A 25,632-nucleotide genomic window follows, 5' to 3' on the forward strand; every position below is an offset into this window, starting at 1 on the left:
TCTTTTGGTTGCTTTCAAAGCAAGGACCTCTGCTTTACAGTAATTATAAATATTAAAAAAAAATGTTGTGTTAGCAGTTTAGTTTGTCTTTCTGCACAGCACAAGAAACAATTAAAGATTTGTGTGCTTACATATGTACTTATGCATTTTTGTCCATTTACAATAAAAAGCAAAATTGCAAATTGATCCTGAAAAATGCTTAATCTTCAGTTCAGTAAGAAACAACCAGTTTCTCACCTAACATTTTTTTGATTAACCATGTGTTTCCAGGCTTCTGGAAATGCAGTGGATTATTCAATATCTCTTCTATGGACAGGGTGCTTCTTTTCACCTAATTAGGGTCAACTTAGTCAGTGACAAACAAGATCTCTGCCTTGACAAAGGCAACAGTAGTTAATTGGCTAACTGGTTAGAACGAGTTCCCCAAATCATCTCATTGGAATCTGAGCTGGGAAGTCTGGAACATGCACAAAGCAGGTTGCACAAAGGTGGTATAAATTTGTGAATTTGGGCAATAAAGGAGATGTTGTTGTTCTGCCTTTTTACAAAGCGGAATAGTCAAAGAGAGGGAGCTGGAGTTACCCAGGTCCCTTGTTCCAGGAGGCAGTCACATTCCTTAGCCTAGATACTACAAATTTGATTTGCGGCCAGGGACAGGATGGTTTGGCTGTAACAGAGGAAGGTATGGGGATCCAGAAGGCAGTAAAGGAGAAGCCTCAGTCCTTGCAATTGTCCAACATGCTTGAGGTTCTTGTGTGGATGAAAGGACGGGCTCCAGAAGTTGAGCAGGCTGACCATGTGGTGCAGAAGGCCATTCAAGTGGGATAAGCATAAAGGTATGTAGTTGTAGGTGACTGTATAGTTAGAGAAATAGAGGCTTCTCTCTGCAGCCAAAAGCATGAGTGTCCAGACCCTGGGTTCAGCACATCTCCTCAAAGCTGGAGATAGCCTTGAAGTGGGATGGGAAAGATTCAGCTACTAATTACACAGATAGCAGAAACTCTTCAGTCCTGAAAGAATGAGTAGCTAGGGAATTTATGAGAAAGCAGACTCACAAAGCTAATAACTCTCAATTACTACCTGAGCCATGAGAAAATTGGCAAAGGATAAATAAGATCAGAGTTAAATGTATGGTTCACAGATTGGTGTGGGAGAAATGGGTTTCCATTCATGAGACTCTGGCACTAATACGGGGGAAAGAGGGAACTGTACCATTGGGATAGCCTTCACCTGAACAACACTGGGACCAATGTAATACCAAATAATATATCTAAGGCTGCAGGGAAGGCTTTAAACTAAATAGCAGGGTCAAAATTCACACAAGGGGAGATTTGGAAAGTTAAAGGAAATGACAAGGCAATCATTCAGGGTAGCAATAACAGAATGTGACAGGAATGGACAGAGCATACAAACATATGTATTCATCAACAAGTAAGGTCAGAGTATGGCAAAATTGAATAAAGACAAGATGGATGAATTGATAACACAAGAGAGAAATAAATGATTATGAAATGTTAGCCATTACAGAGACATGGTTGAAAAGTGATCAAGACTGGGACTTTAATATTCAAGGTTATTTGATTTTTGCAAGGAAAGGAAAAGTAGGAATGGCTCTATTAATCAAGAATGATATCAGTACAGTAGTGAGAAATGATTGTAGTTTGGAGGGTCAAAATGTAAAATCAATTTGGATGGAGATAAGAAATAACAAAGAAAAGTTATTGTGGGAGCAGCCCCTGACAGTAGCCACACTGTGGAACAGAGCATAAATCAAGAGATAATGGGGGCTTATAAGAAAGGTATTACAATAAAGGTTTTAATCTTCATATAGATTGTACAAATCAAATTGGCAAGGTAGCCTAAAGGCAAAGCTGTATTCAGAAGTTTCTTAGAACAATACATTCTGGAATGAACCAGGAAACGGGGTGTTTTAGACCTGGTAATGTGCAATGGGAAAGGGTTGATTAATGAAGGATCCATTCTTGGCAAGATTAGCCAGTACCTTATTGAATAAAATAGCGGATTCAGCCGGGTGAATGGCCTACACCTGCTCCTATTTATTACAAACTAGATTTTATTTTGGAAAAGACTGCAAGCAAGTTATCATGGTCGCACAGTGGTTAGCACTGCTGCCTCAATCCCAGGGGCCTGGGTTCGATTCTGGCCTTGGGTGACTATGTAGAGTTTGCACGGGTTTCCTCTGGGTGCTCTGGTTTCCTCCTGCACTCCAAAGATGGGCAGGTTAGGTGGATTGGCAATGCTAAATTGTCCCTGAATGTCCCAAAATGTGTAGGGTTACAGGTGGTGGCATGGGCCTGAGTAAGTTGCTCCGTCGAACAGCCGGTGCAGACTCGATGGGCCAAATGGCCTCTTTCTATACTGTGGGAATTCTAAGTTGGTGTGTGCAGGTTCAATTTGGAAAAGGTACTGTTGAGATGTCAGAGTTGATATTTGTGGGTACATTTTATAATGACTCGAGACTGACAATGGTCAGTTGCATTTTGGTCATGAAAGATCTCATGCTCTTTCCATCAACAGCCAAAAGAAGAGTCAGATACATGAAGAGAAAAATAAATAGGAGAATTCATGTAAATTGTGCAACTGAGTAGAGTTTAGTATTGCAATTACAACAAGCTGGCAAGAAAATACTTTGAATATTTAGATACAGCGGTAATTTATTTAAATGCCATGTGGCTCTCAAATACTTTAAGTTCTGCAAGTGTGCACATCTAATCCTTTGTGCAGAACATGATGACAGAGCATCTTGTAATCCAAATCTATACAGGTTGTGCCTCTTGTGGAAGCGTTAGTTAATTGCTGCTGACGCTTGTGTTTTTCTTCCCTTCTGAGACTAAAGGACAGAGGTTTGACAGACTGCAGGACTTCACCGTACCTATCTCCTGGGAACTTAGAAGCTGGAACCATAAATAATTCTGGCGGTAATACTGAGGAAAGTATAACTATGAAGATTCAATGGACATCAATAAAATTGCCTGGTAAACCTGTCAAATAAGTCAACCAACTCAACTGTTTCTGTAAATGCTGCAGTTTCGCTACACTGCATTGTAGCCAGCTCATAAGCTTTACAAAGAAATAGTATATTCTTGCCAAGGTAAAACATGTCAAGAGGATCAAATTGTAACACTGAAAACAAATCTGATAGAATTTTATAGAAAATAACAGATATTTCAAGAGAACATGCAAGTACATATACTGGAGGAAAAAACAGATAGATAATGCTGAGGAAGCAATCTCAGCTTTACTAAATCAGAGTAGCTCAAGGGATGGGGTGGGAGGAAGTTGCTGAGAGGAGAGAGAAAGAAACCATGTAGTGGTCACAATCCTACTGTACTAAAAGAGGCATTGTTACTGGTATAATTACTGGCGCTACAAAGCAAATAACGCATGTTATTTAATGAGCTACAACAGCAAAGGATTTTATTGAAATGAATGCCCTTTTTCAATTTCCTTATTACAAATATTGATTCTTTTGGAGTACAAGTTCAAGGATGCCAGTAGGTTTCTAGTTCTCAACCAAGTGGTCATCATGGAGGGCATAACATAACAGCCAAAATCAAGCCTAGATTCATCTCTAATTACAGATTTGAAAGGGGCGGTCACTGGAGAGCAATTACAAGAATCACCTCTTCCTGACATCCCCTCCTGCACACTGAAGTTAATTGTACAACCACTAACAGGATCAGCTAGCTGAATACAGATTTAATGTTGGACATTGTGATCTAATAATGACTCAGCACCAATATGGATGGTGCATTATTCCACTATTATGCTGTGAGCACTCAGTGGACAGATGGAAAACATTATTTGAACTAAATTGCACAAATTGCTAAGGTCAATAGAAAGCCCAAGTGTCTGAGGATTCGAGATTGACACTACACAAGCAGCGGCATACCCAAACATGGAGTTCTATATTCCACTGGAGAATATACAGATCAGAAAGAATTCTTAAAATAAGGGAAGTAGCTGCAAGTCTCAAAATTCATGGATTATAAGGAGTAAATGTGTTCTTAGTTGGAAAGGGAAACACAAAATGGAAGGTTTTACAATAATCAATCAAGACACTAAGAGACTGAAATAGTGGATATCAGCGCATGCCAAAGAAACCATAAGCTTCAAACAATTAGGAGTTAATTTTCAAATGTGTTGCTGGTTAGAGCAGTAGAAGTAGATTCTTATCCCAAAGAAAATGGAAAAACTGTGATTCAACAGGAAGAAGCAAGATGAGGATTGGCATGAAGGCTGAAGGGAGAGGCAGTAGATCCATGCCGAGCAGCTTTTTGTCTCAAGATTCTGGGGAATAAGAATGGGCAAACAACCATGACAACATCAGTTTTGTTTTAGAATGACCAATACTGCAATTCCACACAATGACTGGGGGCTGAGGTAACCAAGTGGGATAGTCTCTGTAAGCCAAAGAAGACATATCGATCACCTGTCTACTGAACACCGTATCACATGTTCCACTGTTACGATTGGATACATTTACAATGTTTCTTTTTGGCAATTTACTTGCTAAGCTTAGCAACATTTCGCTGTGTGAAAATGAAATGTATTACTTTGTGGTCGATAAACATTACAATTAAATGTACCTAGCTTTAGTACATATACATCTACCATTTGCATCAAAGAATCTGTAGCATACGAGCACATTCCACCAAAAAATCGTTTTGTCTAAAAATCGTTTTGCAACAAAAGCATCACATGACAAGAGCTCCAGAACTCCACTACGCTTTATGTGAATTATGTTCCTTCATGACCCTTCAGCCCAATGCAATTGTAATGCAACTTGTATTCCCTTTCTATTCTAGTCCCTTGAAGATAATGCCAATTTTCATTAGCTGTTTTAATTGTCTTTTTCGTGATTTCTGAACATGGACCCCTAAAACTTTCTGCTCCTCCATTGTTCTTAGTTTCTCACCAGTTAGAAAATACTCTGGTTAGGTCCAAAGTGGATGACCTCGCACTTCCTCACATTAAACTCCATCTGCCAGTTTTGGCTCCCTCCCACCATTCAATCACTTCTCCAAACAAAAGGTGCAGCCTCAGACTCATAATACAAGCACAGAATGATGTGCTTTGGAACCTGGCGTGCAGTAGTGATGGGACTGCTTTGATAAGAGGTAAATGAGCCCAAGGCTGTGTGAGCAAAGTCAAAGGAGATCGAAGAGTGATTTGCAATATTAATTCTACTCCTGCAAGTCAACTAGCTTCAAATAGTTGAACTAATATCTTGAACTAATATCTTGGGAACTCAGGAGATGGAGTGGGGGTTATAAAATAAGTAATGTCTCACAAGCAAAATTATTTCCTCAAAAGAAAATTATTCTGAAGGGCTAGGGTGCTTATTTATTATTGGGCAATCAACTTAATTTAGATGCCAATTAGTTTAATACTTTTTTCATTGTTTAACCCATACTATAAGCTTTGTAAACTGCCAACACCTATCAAACATTATTGCTAGCCAGTAATCCTGCGAGGTTTCCAGCTGTTATTAGCATAGCCAGTATGGCACCCATTTTATTCAGTAATGAGTCACATAACCCATCTGTTAAAACGTGAAAAGACCATAGTGACAACAGCTTCAGAAGCATCAAGAGAATTTTCTTTAAGGCTTGTAACAGCTGCAGCATGTGTAGAAATTGCTGGTCCCCTGTAATTTGTGCTCAAGTTATTTATGTGCCCTTTCGCTCTTTGACACACACTAGGACGCGAAAAAAACCTCAAACTGTACCCAAATACAGAAATATTTCTGCATGCTTTGTAAATTATAGCCAAGACATTGATAAGATATTCATTCTGCAGGCACTACAAAAACCTAATTCTGATACAGGAATTCTGTGATGGGATAAAAATAGTAAAAACAACATTCGTAATAGAATCTGTGTTGAAACTTTTCAGGGCAAAGAAATTATTACAGTAGTCATTTGTGTCTGGTGCAGGAATTTAAATTTGGAAGCATCATTTTAGCCACATTCTATTATTCTGTTTGATCAAAGAAAAATGGTAAAGCAATGGAATTTCTCAAAACTAATTTTTAAAGGACTGAAAATGTTAAGTCAAATCATCTTGACAACTGAAGGAAAACATTATGAATTAGACTTGCCTATCCAGAAAAAGATAGTTCATGGCATCACACTGCAACATTTGTTGAACAGTGGACTAACTGGTTAGGTAGGAATCTTTTTTTTTATAACTCACTGTACATTAATTTCTAAAACCAATTCTAAACACCTAAATGTAGACAGTATGAAAATGAATTCACTGCAGGGTGACCAGCTCATTAATTTATGCCAAAATGATCACAGGCCCATCAGTGGAGTTTGTGATTTCACAGACTAACATGAAATGGTCATTTATACCTAATTATTCACCACTGGTCATTAGTGTCAAGAATATGACAATGCAGAAAAGACAACGCTATTACTGCAATGTTCTTGGAAAAAAAACAAATATCATTTACGTTGCAGTTTTTAAGGCTAAAAAAGCATCAATTAAGACAAACCCCTGGTTTATGAGTCAGATTATATCAAATGATGTTTGTTTCAATAAAGCTTCTAAATAATTTCAATTTGCTTTGGAGGAACCTCCCTCACACATTCCAAAAGCTCACTTTTGGATGTGACTATCTACAAGTATTTCAATGTCAAAAAAAAATGTAATTGCAGCTTAATAATCAGCCAAATCATTTCTCAGACACTCCATACAAATTGACAAATGGACAGATTCCGTACCACAAATCAAATGGTGTGTGAAGTAATATTCCTTGTTGCACCCTACCCAAGCGTTCACTTGTTGGGAAATAAATCCAGACGAACCAACAGTCTTCTGGCACCTCCAAAAAAAATGCGCAGGTTAAGTGGATTGGCCATGTTAAATTGCCCCTTAGCGCCCAAAGATGTATAGATTAGCCATGATAAATGCATGGGTTTACAGGGATATGGCACAGGTGGTGGGCCTGGGTGGGATACTCTCTCAGAGTTGGTGCAGACCAAATAGTCTCCTTCTGCAATGCAGGGATTCCATGATTCCTCCATTGCCCACTTTTTTGAGCATATCCCAGATAAGAGAATCTGGCTATTTGATCACACTGGGCATCAAAGTTGAGCTTGAGCTTGTCCTCCTGACATTCTCATTCAGAATTAGGAGCAGACAAGAGTTGGTTTTCTTCCCATTACAGATTACTGAACTCAGAATGGCCCAGGATTGAGTTATACCTTCCCAATTTTTATAGCTTAATACCATGCTGGTAATGCACTTACTCACCAAATTATCCAAGCACAATACTTCCTTTTCATTAATGTAGATATCACATGGTTTGGTGATTAATCGGGCACCTATCAACCTTGGGAAATTTAAATTCTAAGAAGGGGTTTACAATGTTTACAGAGTCCGATTACATTCTTCCTTAGTTTTGTCATATTGCAGAGTACATTTCCTGGAAGTTGCAGTTATAGAATTGTTGCAACACAAGCAGGCCATGTATACTATTTTAATGCAGGGACTTTGGTAGAGTTATTGAATTGGTGGCACTCCCATTCTTTCCCTCTAGCCTTGTATTTGTTCCCTTTGAAGTATTCATCCAGTTGAAAGTCACTCATGAATCTGCTTCTGCCCTCTCCTACCTTTCAGACAGTGAATTCCAGATCAAAAAAGCTCACTGACTGAAGAAACAGAAGAAACAAAAATTACAAATTGTTAAACCCTTGTGACCAACTTGTCACAGAAAACAGTTTCTCCTTATTTATCAAAACTCTTCCAGATTTTGAGCACCTCTATCAAATCTCCTCTAACCTTCCATGCTTTCAGGAGAATAACCGTAACTTCTCCAGGCTCTCCACACAACTAAAATCCCTCATCCCTAGGACCTGTAAATCTCTTCTGCACCCTCTGAAGTCTTGACACCCATTCTAAAATGTGGTATCCAGAATTGATCGTAGTTGTTCAGCTGAGACCTAACCAGTGTTTTATAGATTTGTATTCTATGTTTCTATTAATAAAGCCAAGGATCTCAGGCTTTTCGAACAACCTTAACTCTTCCTGCCTTCAAAAGTTTGTATGCCTACATTCCAGGTATGTCTATTCTCAAACTGTCTTTTAAAATTGTTCCACTGAATTTATCTTGCATCACCACACTATTCCTATCAAAATTTATGATTTTACATATCTTAAATTTCATCTGCCATGTGTCTACCCATTTCACTAATTTGCATTCTCCTTTATTCTGTTTCTCTCTTCCACATTGTTTACTATATTTCCAAGTTTTGTGTCATTTGCAGGCTTAGAAATTCTACTCTGGATACCAAGTCATATTAGGCCCAAGTCATTCACCTTTACCCAAAAGATCTTTATAACAATCCCCAGAGAACACAATTTTATATTTCCTTCGATTCTGAAAAACAACTGTCCACCTTCCTAACCATAATCTGGAGGTCCAGGCTAATGTACTGGAGACATGGGTTGAGATCCAACCAGGGCAGCTGGTGGAATTTCAATTAATAAAATACGGAGCTGAAATTCAGTAATGGTCACCATGAAAGTATCTTCCATTATCGTAAAAACCCATCAGATTCACTAACGTCCTTTCAGGAAGGAAATCTACCATCCTTACCTGGTCTGACCTACATGCAACTCCGCACCCAAGGCAATGTGATTGATTTGACTGCTCTCTGAAATGGCCTAGCAAGTCACTGTTCAAGGTCAATTAGGGATGAGTAATAAACATTGGCCTTGGCAGAGGTACCCATATCCCATGAAAAGATAAAGAAAAAAAATCCACACTGCCACTTCAATCATTTTAATTTTGCCTTGCTTTTTTTCCTTTCTATCTCTCCAATTTCCCAACATCATACAATCCTCCAAGAATTCTAATTGTGGCATCCTATGCATCTTTATTTCTTTTATCCTACCATTGTTGGCCAGACACTCTCAACTATCTATGCCCTAAAATTCCTTCCCTATACTCTGCAGCTCGTCATCCTCCTTTAAGATGATGCTTAAAGCCTCTCTCTCAGAGAATTTTTGATCACATGGCTTAATGCCAAATTTTGTCTAATTACGCTCCTGAACAGCACCACAAATAGTTAATATTTAGCATCATTAAGTACAAAGTTGATTAATACTAAAAATTGGAGCAGCCCACACAAAAACAAAAAGATTGATGGTAGAATGATTTTCTAAAAACTTGAATTATCACAATAAGGGAATGCACAGGTGTTTCTGTAAAATTAACCTGATCATTAAACTGGTCCATTTATTAGCTTAAAATATACCTGCAAACTACTTCCAATGTGGAATGTGGATTTTCATAGGTGCTTAAGTTCCACTTTCAATCCTTGAATAATTACAAAAATGCATTTGAGCTTTGTAGCAAAGCAGCCCAAGATGCATTATTTTACACTGAGAATGGAAAAATATTTTTTAAACTAATTAACATGGAACTGGTCATTAACTCAATGACTAAATGCACTGCTTGGCATGGTATTGAGAAACAGAAGGGCCTCAGGTCTGATCCCTGACCTAGGCTCAGTTACCTGATATTAGTCCTTGACACATTACAACTGGTTGAGTGAACTTGGGCTCAGGAAAAGGAAAACAAATTCCACCAAGGTCTGCCAGTCATCATTACATAGTGCCCACTATGGAAAAGTGGGCATTAGTGTTTGACCAGGACAATGTGTCCAGCTGTGTTGCTGATACTCAGGAGGAATGGTCACTCAGATTAGGCACCAGAGAGCTGGTAATGTTCTAGGAGGTTAGCATGAATTATTGATTTCAGAAGGGGAAAAAATTTGCAAAGCAGGAGAGACGTGATCAGTTTCATGTATAGACCCTCCATGATTGTTTCCTGGCCTGTAGTTACAGGGTTTGAAAAATAAGTAGCATCAACAACTAGCAACAAAATAGTTTGCAGCTCAGACCACACTGTTTAGTTGGCTGAAGGAGATGCATTGCAATGAATCCATCATGTAGGGGAGGCAGTTATACATGAATTCCACCACAAGGAGAAAACCTCAGTGTTGTGGATTCTGGTCAAGAGCTGAAAATTGTCAACTCATTCAGGCTCTAGGCATTTACTGGTTATTTTGTTTTTAACTGAGCAATGACTGTGCTGGGCTTTTGTCATTCCTGTGTATATCTATTAAAGTGACACAACTGAAGGCATTACAATTTATAGTGGATATTAATCACATCATGGATGTGAATACACTTTATCAATGTTCCTGACACATGCACATAACCTTGTGGTCACATTGTTCAATTATTCCTGCGGTTCTGAACATCCCCTAAAACTAAGATACAATTATTGTACATACAATAAAAACAGGAATTTTGCTACTGAGTGAACAACTCAATTGTGTATGATGCCATGCAACAAAACAGATAAGCACAGTACAATCTGACATGCTGCTTGACTTAGTTTAATGCTACATGTTTTTCCACTTCCCAACTTGATTTTTCTAATGTCCTCCTACGTGAACTCCCATCTTCACATTCTTTGTAAATTCCAACATATCCAAAACTCATCTGTCCGTAACTACCCCACAGCACTAAACCCTGAGATTTTTCAGCTATTTTGCAGGGTTGAGGAGCTGGACGAGGATGGAGATAGGGAAGTGGCAAAGGGATGGAGGGATTTGAAAAGGATGTAAATTTTGAAAACAACATGTTGCTTGAACAGGAATCAAGGCAAAGCAATGAGCATAGGGACAATTGGAGAATGGGATTTGGTGCAAGTTAAGGCATGGACAGCAGAGTTTTGAATGTCATTAAGTTTATGGAGGGTAGAACTTGGCAGGCCAGCTAGGGTTGATTGGAATAGTCAAGTGTAGAGGTAGCAAATGCCAGATTCAGGGTTTCAGCAACAGATCAGCTGAATTAGGGGTGAAACTGAGTGATGTTACAGAGTTGGAAATATGCAGAATTATTGATTGGGCGATACATGTTGGCCATGCCTGCAATGCCCACATCTCATGAACAAAAATATAAAAATGCAGCAACAGATCGGGTGCAGAGGGTTCCAATTTAAATTGCACAATGCCAATCAGGATGTCCGACATAGTCACGGTGTTGTGATATCAGAGGACTGAAATGCAAAGGAAAGATTGGGGTGTGCACAAGCAGCAGATTTCAGGAAACATCTAAACAACAAAATCTAGATAGCTTTGCAGTAAATTAATGCATATTGGACATGTGATTGTACCATAAGTAATGAAAAGACAATTGCAATCTTTTAACATATAAAACTTCTCTTCAGTTTCGACATAGCGTGCAACCTCATGCCCATTACTCTTCAACTTCAAGGAAAAGAATCTTTTAAGCGAAGAGGTTTTACCTGAGGCAACTGTTGTACTATTTTGGTGGCTTTCATTCCTCGACACATACAAATCCTCCTCTTCTTCGGTTGAAGAGCTGGAGGAGGATTCACTACTAAGGTCATTGTCGCCTGAACTGCTAGAACTTTGCAGCAAGGCATACTTCCTGCGAGCAATCACTTCCCTTTTCTTCCTCTGCAATAAAATCCGTTCCTTCTGCTTTTGAGTCCGTTGAGAAGGATTGGGTTTTGTAAATTTCTTTCTCTGTTGAGGCCTTCGTAGACTGCTGTTCGGGAGACAAGGTCGCTTGATTAAGATCCCTGATATAGATTCCTGCTCAGACCGAGGCCACTTGTGCATTTTTGAATGAACTGTTCTACTTGTGCTACTCAATACTGCCTGGGAATGTCTGTCTGGAATCTCCTCCTCATCTTCTGAAGTCACGGTGTCAGAGTCACCAAAGTGTAGACTCGAAGAAGGAGATGAAACGCAGTCACTAAAAGAAGAGTCATCTGCATGGTCGTGCGGTTGTACATGGGGCCTTAGACCAACATTACCCTGGCGATCTTTGAAATCAGTGTTCTGAGTTTCTGAGGGACCAGCCTGCTGGCTCTTACGCTTTTTCCTGACAACAATCATTTTCTCCTGTTCTAGTCTGTTTCTATTCACGTCTTTTATCCGCTTTCCAGAATTACAAATATGAGAGTAGTCATTTCCAACCTTACTTGCAATCATTTCAACGTCTGTACTAAAACTTTTTGTTGCCAGGATTGGCTCAGGGTTCATCAATGCCCCCTTTGAACTCTCCTGTCTTTTGGGTGCATCAGGTGTTATCTCAGTCTTCATATCCAGGTTGAATGTCGAGTTTAGAAGAATTACATCCAGAGGTCCGTTAAGGGACTGGGTGAACTTGAACTTGTACTAAGCTCTGAAAAATATAGGAAAAAAGAAGTTAGTCATTGTCTTACCAACAAACATTCTACCATATACATGTCTGATCTGTGCATTTTGTTGTGAGAAATTTCTGAGGACTCCACTGGCTCTGATACCCTTCCTCAAACTGCTATCATTACCTCTCTGCTCAGAAGAACCAACCTTTAACACCTCCAACCTCCCCTTCCTCTACAAAGCCCTTTAACAAGTTATTGGTCACCAAATGTACCCATTTTAACAGGACTCTAACTCTTCCATTCAGGTTCCCGCCCCACCAGAGCAACAACGTAGCTTTCAAAGTCACATATGAAACCTCATATGAGAAGTGATGGAAACAAACTTGCCCTCTTATATTGGTTTTCAATCCTTGTGCAATTGATCTTATCATCCTTCTCAAAAGCCTCCGCACTGTCATCCAGCTGAATGAGACTCATTGGCTTCATTTTAGTCTAACTAATTGTAGCCAGAGAATCATTATCAATAATTCTTCTTCTCACTCCCACGCAGTTATCTCTGGTATCCTCTAAGCATCTACCCATGGATCCCTCCTACACGTTGTTCTGTGGTGACATTATCTTTTTAAAATTCAGTTAGGGGATGTGGGCATTGCTGGTAAGGCCAGCATTTTTGCCCTTCAGAAGGTGGTGGTGAGCTGTCTTCTTGAACTGTTGCAGTCCGTGAGGCATAGGTGTGTCCACAGTGCTGTTACGAAGGGAGTTTCAGGATTTTGACCCAGCATCATTAAAAGGAAGGATGATGAGTGGCTTAGAGGGAAACCTCCAGCTGGTGATGCTCCCAGACATCTGCTGCTCTTGTTTTTCTAGACAGTAGCAGTCACAGGTTTGGAAATGCTGTGTAAAGAACCTTGTTAAGTTCCTGCAGTGCATCATGTTGATGGTACACACTGCTGCTGCTCGTCTGTGGTGGAGAGAGTGCATGTTAATGGAAGGGGTAGCAATCAAGCCGGTTGCTTTGCCCTGGATGGTTTTGAGCGTCCCAGGTGTTATTGAGCTGCACTCATCCAGGCAGAAGTATTCCATTACACTCCTGGCTTGTGCCTTGTAACTGATGGACAGGCTTTGGGGAGGCAGGGGGTGAGTTACTTGCTACAGGACTCCTAGCCTTTGACTTGCTCTGGCAGCCACACTATTTATATGGCTAATTCAGTTAAGTGTCTGGTCAATGATGACCCCAAGATATTGAAGTGCCATTGAATGTCAAGGATCAGTGGTTATATCATCTCTTGTTGGACATTGCCACTGCCAGACACAAATGTTACTTGTCAGCTCAAGTCTGGATATTGTCCAAGTCTTACTGCATTTGGACATGAACTGCTTCAGTACCTAAGCAATCATGAATGGTACTGAACATTGTGCAGTCATCTGCGAACATGCCCACTTCTGACCTTATAATGGAAGGAAGGCCATTGATGGAGCAGCTGAAGATGGTTGGCCTAGGACACTACCCCAAGGACCTCCCACAGTGATGTTCTGTAACTGAAATGACCGACCTCCGGCAACCAGAGCCATCTTACTTAGTGTCAGATGTGACTCCAACAAGTGGAGATGTTTCCCCAATTCCTATTGACTTCATGTTTTGCTCAAACTCCATGATGTCAAGGGCAGTCACTCTCAACTCACCTCTGGCATTCAGCTCTTTTGTCCACGTCTGAACCAAGGCTGTAATGAGTTCAGGAGCTGAATGACCTGGAGGAACCCAAATTGAACACCCACGAGCAGATTATTGCTAAGTATCGCTTGATAATGCTGCTAATGACCCCCTCAATCACCGAGTTGAATTTATCCTGTTGCTTGTGTACAGGACATAGCTGAGCAATTATCTATATTGCCAGGTAGATGCCAGTGTTATAGCCATACTGGTGCAGATTGGCTAGGGGTGCGGCAAGCTCTGAAGCACAGGTCTTCTCTCCCATTGCCAGAATATTGTCAAGGAATGATGGCATTCATATTATAAAAAGGCTAAGATTTACACGGTGAATAGAAGAATTGAGAGGGTGCAATTACCAGAATGATAAACCAGGCTTTGGTTTTCTTTTCTAGAAAAGGCATGACCTCAAAGAGGTTGCCACATGTAGACAGTGCGAAATTAGGAGTCACAAATATGAGGTAGTCATTAATAAATCCAGCAAGGAATGCAGGAGAAACATCTTCACCTACAGAGCGTTAGAATATGGAGCTTCCTACCAAGGGGTAATTCTGGAGGAAAGGAAAAGAACTATATGCTGGTAAGAATATATTCATGTAAAACAACACTGGCATAAACTAGATGGACTGAATGGCCACTTCTGCACTGTCAATGCCATGTTAGCATCAGTGCTGGAAATGCCAAATTATCAAATGGATGGATTAGAAGGTAATATTTGAGGTAGTGGGCTGCAGATTTAAGCCACATTCCAGGTCTCGAACACACAATCCAGATTGATGCTTGAGTGCATTGAATGCAATGTTCTGCTGTTGAATCTGCTATCTGTAGAAGGGGGCATAAAAGTTGCTACAGCATTATTAAGAACAGAGGGGATCCTCTAGTGTTCTGGTCAACCTGCATTATTCAAAGAACAGCACCAAATCAATTATCTGGTTATATGTCTAATTTCTGATTTTGGGACTTGGCTGTAGTTCGGTTTTCCCTTTTCTCTCGATCACTAATTTGATATGGAACTAGCAATATCAGAAATCAATTGTTTGTTAGTTCTGTATTTCAGAATTCCATATCTAATTTGTATTCCTTTTCATCTTTGGATATATTACATCTAGTTAAAATTTCAAAATAAGTTTTTCAACAAAAGTATAAAAAAGGTAGAACCACTCCTACTCGTTAAGCACTGTGAAAAAGAATGCTATTTGCATTGTCCCAACATCAATATGCCACTGATTAACATCATGATTTTTCAAACATTCTAATATCCTTCCTAGATCTCACACAAGGACAGATTCTGCCATGTCACGTTCTTTAAGCTGTAACATTCTGTTTCCTGCTTTTAACTATCATCTTTCTTCAAAATTATCCACTTGCAAAAGATACGTGATTCAAATCCATTTGTTTCAGCTTGGCTGTGATCAATCACCCACAATTCAGTGCTAAGGATGCAAATAGAAATCCTAATGTCTCAACTGTGGCATTAAAACATGAAACAAAAATGGAGCAAAAGAGTTTCTTTTTGGATAATCAGGAAAAGTGACAAACTGCAGTATAAAATTAAGGACTACCATGGCTTACCTAGCCATACAACCTGTCCACAGGCTAATGGACAGCATTGTTCAAAATGATTCCCTCATCCTGCTGGTCAAGATGATTTGTAAGCTGAGTTTGTACTAAATTCAAATTCACTAGACTGATATAGTTTGAAATTAATAATAAGGTAAATAATAATGTATTAATACTTTAAAAATTATTTTAATTAATTATAATAATAAATTAATAATAAGGGCATAATAAGGTAAAACGGAAGGAATAATTTTATAAAAGTTTCAAATTGGATTCAGACATTTACAATGAAATACTTGCTGAAACTCATCAATACAATGATTCATATTTTTCTATGCAATAGAATCAATTTTTTTCATGGTATTGGTGCATATAGTATTATTCAGAAATTTGGAGAAGCAGTTATAGTCTTAACTGATAACCAAACATGGTTCTTCTGAAGAATTTCAGGCTGAAATACACATGCAGTATAATTATAGCTTTGTTCTTTCAAATAGACGTGTCAGAAGAGTGTGTTATGAGCAGGGGTGATGTACCAGTGGCTGCGATGGTCACAATTTGACAATTACAGATTTGTCGAAATAAACATTGGCTTTGTTTTATTTTGTGACATGGTGGTGTTAATATGCTAACACTTTATCTGATAATACAGCTTTATTTTGGTAACCAGCCATGCTACAGGAAAATTGGCCTTTTTGGTAAGGACAGTCCTAGCAATGTGGTGATGCAGAGAAAATTCATTTTATTCTCACCAACCTTGTTTTTGTTATTTCTTCAAATCTCACAAACCTCAAATTCGGTGAAGTTATCAAAAGGACATTCCAATATTCTTCTGCCACTAATATGAGGCACATTAAATTAACTAAGTGACGTTACTGGCCTTAGGGTATTGTCCTCTAATATGTCTCAAAAACAATTCACAAGTGTGTCAGTGGTAGCACTCTCATCTGAATCAAAAGATTGTGGATTTAAGGCACTTTAAGGCACTGAACACAAAAAAACTCTAAGTTGATACTTCAGTGCTGTACTGAGAGTGCTGCACTGATGAAAACATTGCTTTTGAGTTAAGTATTAAACTTGGGGTCATCTGATCCCTGAACCAGATGTAAATGATCACAACCCACTATTTTGAAGAGTGGTGGTGTCCTGCCCAGTGGACATGGTTGAAACTTGCTAGAGTTTAGCAGAACAAATGGTGATCTAATTTTAACAAAATTATTCAGGAGCTTGACAAAGGAGACAAAGAAAACTTTTCTGCCCCTGAGAAATCTAGAGCATGGGTCAGATTGTTGGAACGAGAAAGGTTGGCCATTTAAGACTGAAATGGAGGAGAAATGTAGCCACTTGAAGGGCTGTGCATCTTTGTGATTTTCTACACCAGAGAACTGTGGATGTTAAATTGTTGTTTATACTGAAATATAGGTCGACAGATTTTTGGGTACTGTGAATTAAGGGACATATGGATAGTGCAGGAAGGTGACACAAAACTTGGAACTCTTGTGAACTGCAAAGATAGTGATAGACTTTAAGAGGATATAGACAGGCTGGTGCAATGGGCAGATAGTTGGCAAATTAAACTTAACGCAGAACGGTGTGAAATTATACATTTTGGTAGGATAAATGAGGAGATACGATACAAAATAAAAGTTACAATTCTAATATAGAATTCCTAAGGGGGAGGAGCAGAGGTATCTAAGGTTACACATTACAAGAAATCATTGAAACATAACAAAATAAGAGCAGGCCAGTCTTGGCTGACCCTCCACCCACACCGCTGCCCCACATTGTCCCCATACCCTTTTAGAGTCTAGAAACTTATGTCCTTCTTAATTATATTGTGAATTGGCCTCCAAAGCTTTCTGTGGTAGAGGATTCCACAGATTCACAAATGACACTTTTTTTTCAAGACAACCCCAGCCAGGGGGAACAACATCCCTTCATCCACTCAAAGGGGCCTGTCAGATTTTTATATGCTTCAATTAGATCCCCTCTCATTCTTCTAAATTTCACTAAATGCAGGCCAGTGACCCAATCTCTCCTCATATGACAATCTAGCCATCCAAGGAGTCAGCCTGGTGAATCTTCACTGCACTCCCTCGACGGCAGGTATATCCTTTTTGATGTAAGGAAGCCAAAACTGCACACAATACCCTAAATGTGGTCTCACCAAGGCCCTGTACAGCTGCAGTAAAACATTCCTTCTCTTTCTTTCTAAGTCCTCTTGCAATGAAGACCAGCATACTATTTGTTTTCCAAACCGCTTGAGTGCATGCATTGTCCAGATCTCTAAGCTCCTTCCCTGTAACAATTTTATATTAAAACTATATATTTTATTTTGCCTCACCTCATTTCTCCTATCAAAATGTATAACTTCACACTTCTCTGCATGCTTGCTTTCAGTGACTGGTATACAAGGGCACCCAGGTCGCTTTGTACATCAACATTTCCCAATCACCATGTAAATAATACTCTTATATTCTGTTTCTCTGTCAGAATGGATAACTTCACATTCATCTACATTTTACTACATCTGACATGTATTTGCCTACTTACTCAACTTATCTAAATCACCATTAAGCCTCTTAACATCTTCCTCACTATTCAAATTCCTGCCAAGTTTTGTGTCATCACAAACTTGGAAACATTACTTTTAATTCCCTCATGTAAATAATTATACATAAAGTGAATAGCTAGGCCTAAATACTGATCCCTGGAGGAGCCCTCCTAGTCACTGCCTGCCACTTCAAAAAGACATTTATTCCCACATTGTTTCATGTCTAATAATCAATTCTCAATCCACGTTACCCCCAAACCCATGTTGTTTAATTTTGCAGACTAACCTCTTTTGTGGTGTGGACTTCAAAGGTTTTCTGAAAATCCCAATACAGCACATCCACTGGTTCACCCATATCTATTGTACTAGTTACAACCTCATTGAAGGACAGGTAGGAAGACTGGTAAATAAAGCATATGGGATCCTGGGCTTTATAAATAAAGGCTAAGAATACAAAAACTAGGCAGTTATAGTGAATCTTTATGAAAACAGCAGCTCAGCCTCAAATGGAAACTTGCATCTAATTCTGGACACCACAACTGTGAAGCTATTAGAAAGGTGTGCAAACATTTACAAGTATGGTTCCAAGGATGAGGGTTCAGAGCTGCTCAGAATCATGAAGCATCTGGAAAGATTAGACAGAGAGAAGCTGTTCCCATAAAGATTAAGAACATTAACTTGAAGTGAATGGCAAAACAGCCAGAGAACACGCAATGGAAAATTCCTTTTTAAAAACACAGTGTAACAAACCATGTGAAAATGTGGTGCTGACAGTCTTAATTATAGCTTTCAAAAGGAATTGGATAATCTTAAGTGAAAATATTTGCAGGGCAACAGAAAATGGGCACATTGCACAAGTGGGACAAGCTGAGTTGCTTTTGCAGAGAATGGTCATAATGGCCATATGGCCTCCTTTCGTGCTGCAACCATTCTATGAGGTGGAGTTGAGATTGTTGAATGGTGGAACAAGCTCCAAAAGCTCAAATAGCCTATTGTGCTCCTATTTCTTCAATCATGTTCAATATTTATCCCTCAATGAACATTACTAAAACATACATTTAGCTATTATTGCATGACTGATTGCGGAACCTCATTGCTTGTGAACTGTCTGACACATTTCAGCATACTTCAAATGCATTCATTGACTTATTCTGGGCGTCTTGAAGTTGCGGAAGTGTTATATATAGACATCTGTCTTAAGCTGCCACAGTCCTTCATCCTGATCTTAACACATTCACAAAAGGTCAATGCAAATATAATCCAAGTTTGAAAATGCGATTCTATTGTACTGCTGAATGCTTATACCAGCATCATGCTTAACTGAAAATGTAACGAAACTGAAAATTATGAAGTTAAGCCACTCGCTGGATGTCGATCTCATGCATTTTTACCACTGCAATACTGGGTAAACTTGTACAACTGAACCCATAGATTATGTTTCTATTAAGATAAATATCAATGTTTGGTGGAGACAGCATTCTCTGATCATTGTTACAGCCAAGTTCAGGAAATGGATAGATTTGGTTTGAAATACGAAGGTGGTGGTATGAAAGATCTGCTTTATTGCTGACAGATTTGTCAAAGCTAAAAGCATACCACCAAATTGCTCTTCCATATTCCAAGCGCACATTTTCAGCAGTCCTTGCCTGAGAAGTAAGTTAACGTTGAATCAACTTCAACAGAAAATAATCAGCTGACTGCATCTAAGTGAATGAAATCAAAACTGCACTGTAAATAAGCACAACCAATCTTAACTGAATTCAGGACAGCTTCCAGTGCAGTTTTGTCTACTAATATACGTTTCAATCTCCACACACACATACTTTTCATAAGTGATTATAAAACAAGATAAAAAACATAACAAAACATGAAGTAACAAAGCTGTCAAGCAGATGCTTGACTCATGGCAAAATTTGAACTTTTTCAGGTTTCTACCCTAGTGACTAATACATGCCTCATTTTGCTGATGACAACTTTACAATGGGTGTTTGATAGAGTAAGCATATTCTCCTTTTATAGACTCGAGAGTTGAATCAGGAAGAAAGGGCAACTTCTACTATCCTACAGATTTAATTTGCATTGTGACCTTACATAACAAGTTCCACTGCAATTTCTTCTAAGGAAATGCTTCAGGTATTTAGTTATGTTATTTGACAATTAATCCAGGCAATGCAAATTCAAATCCCATGATGGTAGTTTGAGACTCCCAGTTTAGCTTTAGATTTAAAAAAAAATACCAATTGGAGATCATGGAGCTGTCATATTGTTATAAAATTCAGATAGTTCACTATTGTCTTTTTTTAAATAATTCTTTTGTGGCACGTAGACTTCATTGCCAATGTAGGCATTGTGGAACTACTACCTCTGATTACAAAAATTTTATTTTGAATGAAGAACACCAAAGGGCAAAAAATGCTAGTGGAAATTGTATATAGCCCAAACAGTAGTAGTGAGGCTGGGGATGACATCAAGCAGGAAATTAGAGACGCAAGCAGAAGGGGCACAGCAGTAATTATGGGATACTTCAATTTGCATATTGATACGGCTCACTAAACTGGTAGCAATGCAATGGAAGAGGATCTTTGGAAAGTATAAGGGGTGATTTTCTTGACCAATATGTCAAAGAACCAACTACAGAGCAGGCCACCCGAGACTGGGTATTGTGTAATGAGAGAGGATTAATTAGCAACCCTGTGGTGCAAGATACTTTGGAGAACAGTGACCATAGTATGGTACAATTCTTCATTAAGATGCAGAATGACACAGTTGAGTCTGAGAATAGGGTCTGGAACTTGAGGAAAGCTAACTTTGATGGTATGAAATTGTGCATCAGCTAGGATAAATTGACAGTTGATAGGCAACAGCAGACACTTAAAGAACATGGATAAACCTCAACAACTGTACATCCCTGTCTGGTGCAAGAGTACAATGGGAAAGGTGGCTCATCCAAGGTTAACAAGGGGAATCAGGGATAGTGTTAAAGCCAAAACGGAAGCATATAAATTGGCCAGAAAAGACAGCAAACCTGAGGACTGGAAAAAAATTGAAATTCAGCAGAGGACGACAAGGGGTTTAATTTGAAAGGAGAGCTAGAATACACAAGTAGGCTTGCAGGAAACATAAAAACTGACTGCAAAAGCTTCTATAGATATGTGAAAAGAAAAAGACTGGTGAAGGCAAGTTTAAGTCCCTTACATTTAGGTGAATTCATAATGGGCAAAGAGATGGCAGACCAGCTAAAAAATACTTTGGATCTGTCTTCATTAATAACCTTCCAGAAATACAGGAAATAGACGGTCTAGAATTGAGAACTTCAAGAAATCCTCATTAGTCAGGAAACTGTATTGGAAAAATTGCTGGGATTAAAACCCACTAAGTCCCCAAGGCCTGATGCTCCGCGTGCCAGAATACGCAAGGAATTTGGTCTAGAAATAGTGGATGCTTTGGTGATCATTTTCCATCATTCCACAGACCCAGGAAGAGTTCCAGTGGATTGGAGGGTAGCTAACGTAACCCCACTTTTATAAGAGGAGGGGGAGAGAAAACTGGGAATTATAGACCGGTTGGACTGACATTGGTGGTAGGGAAAATGCTGGAGTCAATTATTAAGGATGCAATATCTGAGCATTTGGAAAGCGGTGACAGGATCGATCCAAGTCAGCATGGGTTCTCCAAAGGGAAATCGTGCTCGACTAATCTTCTGGAATTTTTTGAAGATGGGATCAGTAGAGCGTACAAGGGTGAATCAGTGGATGTTGTGTATCTGGACTTTCAGTAGGCTTTAGACAAGGTCCCACACGAGAGAGATTAGTGAGCAAAATTAAAGCTTGTGGTATGGGGGTAATGTATTGGCGTGGATAGAGAACTGGTTGACAGACAGGAAGTAGAGTGGAAATAAATGAGTCCTTTTCAGAGTGGCAGGCAGTGACTAGTGGGGTACTACAGGGTTCAGTGCTGGGGCCCCAGATATTCACACAATACATTAACGATTTGGAAGAAGGAATTGAAAGCAATATCTCCAAATTTGCAGATGACACTAAGTTGAGTGGCAGTGTGTGCTGTGAGGAGGATACTAAGGGTCTGCAGGGTGACTTGGACAGGCTGACTCAGTGGGCAAATACAACTTCATGTGGATAAATGTGAGGTTATCCACTTTGGTGGCAAAAACATGAAGGAAGATTATCTGAGTGGTGGCAGTTTAGGAAAAGGGGAAGTGCAATGTGACCTGGGTGTCATGGTGGAACAGTTAGCATGTAGGCACAGCAGGCAGTGAACAAAGCTAATGGCATGCTGGCCTTCAAAGCAAGAGGATTTGAATATAGGAGTAAAGATGGCTTGGTGCAGCTATACAGGGCCTTGATGAGGCCACATCTTGAGTAGTGTGCACGTTTTCCTTGTCTGAGGAAGGACAGTGTTGCAACTGAGGGAGATCAGCAGATATTCACCAGACTGATTCCTGGAAATTCAGGACTGACGTATGAAGAAAGATTGGATCGGCTGGGCTTTTACTCACTGGAATTTAGAAGAATGTGAGGGGATCTCATAGAAACATATAAAATCCTGATGGAACTGGACAGGCTAGATGGGGGAAGAATGTTCCCAATGTTGGGGGAAATCCAGAAGTAGTCACAGTCGAAGAATAAGGGGTAAGCCATTCAGGAAAAACTTCTTCACTCAGAGTTGTGAATCTGTGGAATTCTCTACACGGAAAGCTGTTGGGGCCAGTTCGCTAGATATATTCAAAGAGGGAGCTGGACATGGCTGTTGCAGCTGAAGGGATCAAGGGGTCTGACAAGAAAGCAGAAGTGGGATATTGAAAGTGCATGATCAGCCACTATCATATTAAATGGTGCTGCCGGTTTGAAGGGCCGAACAGCCTCCTCCTGCACTTATTTTCTACATCGATGTAATTCCTCAAAAATATACACAAGAGCCACACGCAGCTAGCTTAGGTTAGATAATGCAATTTGTGGAAAAATTTAAATCTTGTTCCCAACTTCTGAAAGTGAAAAGAAAACTATTTTTAAATTACCCACTAACAGCAAGTGTGGGAATGAGAAGGAATCAGCCCTTGACCAAGGACTGTAAAAATGTAAATTTTTAAAATGTAAAACTTTAAAATGTAACATTTACCTTTCTCCTTTGAGGTGCTAATAGATCCACATTGCATTTCTAAAATTTTAGGTTTCACTCATGAGAACTGTTAAAACCATGAAAGTTCAAGTATACTTTGAGCCTTTCATTGTGATAGACGTTAAAGGGTTAGTTGAGTTTGCAGACAAACAGCATTTGCTGATAGATACTAAAGAGAAAGCAGACGTGGGACTGCATTTACTTGGATATGATCCCAGTGTTCCACAATCCTTTCTAAATCCAAATACAAGTATGTAAATACATACACACAAAAAGGAAATCTAGTTCCCTTGCTGAGAAATACAGACCGCCAGAAACAAATTATTTCTGCACACTGGCAGCAGGTAAATTTAGGGCATTTCACTAAATATAAACCTCAATCTTAAATGCACCTCTTGCAGTGTGATACTTCCAACTCACAATCAACCATTGTACCCCGTTCACACCATTACTACAGGCTTGAAACTAGATGTAGATTAGATGCAGTGACATTCCCAACTTGAGCAACATATTTTGTTCCTATGACATTTGAAGCCTGATCAAGAGGTAAAAAGAGTTGCACGCTCCACCGCTCAAAGGGTAACCCTTCCAATTTAACTTGCGTCCTCTCTGGAGAGCTGCCTATTCACTCATGGCCTTTTACTGCTCAAATTGTGAAATCAGCAGAGTGGAGCTTGATCTTGCAAACAACCATCAAACCAACTAATGAAGATTACATATTGCAAGAGACAAACCAAACTAGTACAGTACTAAGAACAGAAATAGTGTAAGCAAACAGCAAATCCATCACCATCTGAAAAAGGACAGGTTAATATTTTTGATGCACTCATGCCTTCAAAGTGGAAAGGGGGGAGGGGCCCAAACAGTTAAAAACCCAAGCATCCAAGCAGCGGATTCCCAGGGAAGCTAGGTGAATTGAATACCCAGAGACCCTGTTCTTCTAAACAAAATGGATGATATACAACAATTTACCAAACCCGAAAAATAGGGAAAAGGCATTAAAGAAAGAGAACATGAAAACAGCTAAGCTAGGTGCTAAAAAAGGTAAGGGAATGATGCACAAGAAATAAGTGCTACCAGATAAACCTGTTGAACTTTAACCTGGTGTTGCGAGACTACTTACTGTGCCTCTATCAGTCCAATGCTGGCAACTCCATATCAAGAAATATAACAATATGGGGAAGCAGTGCAGGAGAATTTATTAAAAAAAGTTTGGAGACAGTCAGCCTAGCAACAAGAAAAGACAGGCTCATACCCAGGTGCAGACATTACCTTTTCCACTCCCCACACACCCTCCTAAACCACAGCCAGTGAGGATCTGTGTTTCTGTACTGAAAGATTCTGAACCGACCACCTCATTTTGTGCTCACAAGGATCAGCAACAAATTTGTGTTTCCTCATTCTCCTAAGCATGGACTCCTCAGATGAGCAGCTATGGAGGTTCTCTCACTTCTAAAGGTCTTTTCTTTCTTTTCCTTTAAATTCATAAGGCTTTCACTGTATAACATATTTTGTACTTGTTATGTGTGAACATACATATGAATGAGGAGTAGGCCATCTGGCTCCTTGAGCTTGCTCCACCACATGGTTGATTTGATTGTGGCTTCAAATGCACATTCATCACACCACCACCAACACCCCCCCCCCACCCCCCCGCACTGCATCCCACCCTTCATAACTGACTTGCTTGTTAGTCAAGAATCTACCAATGCCTGCTTTACAAATGTTTAATAATTCTGCCTCCATTGCTCTCTAGGTAAATGAATTCCAAAGAATCTAATCCTCAGAGGAAAAGAGTTCTCTTCATTTACATAAGAACATAAGTAGTAGGAGCAGGAGTAGGCCATCTAGCCCTTCGAGCCTGCCCCGCCATTCAGTAAGATCGTGGCTGATCTGAAGTGGCTCAGTTCCACTATCCCGCTTTCTCCCCATAACCCTTAATTCCCTTGCCTACCAAAAACCTATCTACCCGTGACTTAAATATATTTAGCGAGGTAGCCTCCACCACTTCAACAGGCAGAGCATTCCAGAGATTCGCCACCCTTTGAGTGAAGAAGTTCCTCCTCAACTCTGTTCTAAACTGCTCCCCCCCGCCGCCCTTATCTTGAGGCTGTGCCCTCTAGTCCTGCTGTCCTTTCTGAACAGGAAGAATCTCTCTACCTCTACTCTATCCATCCCCTTCATTATCTTATACCGTCTTATACCATTATCTTATTTCCGTCTTAAATGGGTGAACTATTATCTTTAAACAGTGTCCCTGGTTCCAGTCAGGAGGAGGTATTACAGAGACAGACCATCAAGTCTTTCTGGATGGATGAACTTTGGAAGGTCAAAGAGCTTCCTTCATTTATCTCGTAATCTCGAAGATTAGATAGATGATCAAATGCTGGGTAGTATATAACACTGCTGCACACGTGGGAAACATCAACCCTTTCCTTCGGTTTAAAAACAAAG

The 25,632-nt window shown here is 39.6% G+C and overlaps 1 protein-coding gene across 3 annotated transcripts in view; it reads right to left on the minus strand.

Annotated features, from left to right (window-relative positions):
• Positions 1-25,632, minus strand: part of rnf111 (ring finger protein 111) — a 123,353-nt gene that overhangs the window by 72,128 nt on the left and 25,593 nt on the right. For all 3 annotated transcript variants that reach the window (XM_080214150.1, XM_080214148.1, XM_080214149.1), the window contains exon 2: positions 11,354-12,261. In XM_080214150.1, the coding sequence (XP_080070276.1) occupies positions 11,354-12,179 (826 nt within the window). In that variant the 5' untranslated portion in view covers positions 12,180-12,261. The remainder of the gene's footprint in view (positions 1-11,353; positions 12,262-25,632) is intronic.

Source organism: Carcharhinus amblyrhynchos, chromosome 28 (genome assembly GCF_965287045.1).
Source record: "Carcharhinus amblyrhynchos chromosome 28, sCarAmb.v2.hapA, whole genome shotgun sequence".
In the NCBI taxonomy this organism is placed as follows: domain Eukaryota; kingdom Metazoa; phylum Chordata; class Chondrichthyes; order Carcharhiniformes; family Carcharhinidae; genus Carcharhinus; species Carcharhinus amblyrhynchos.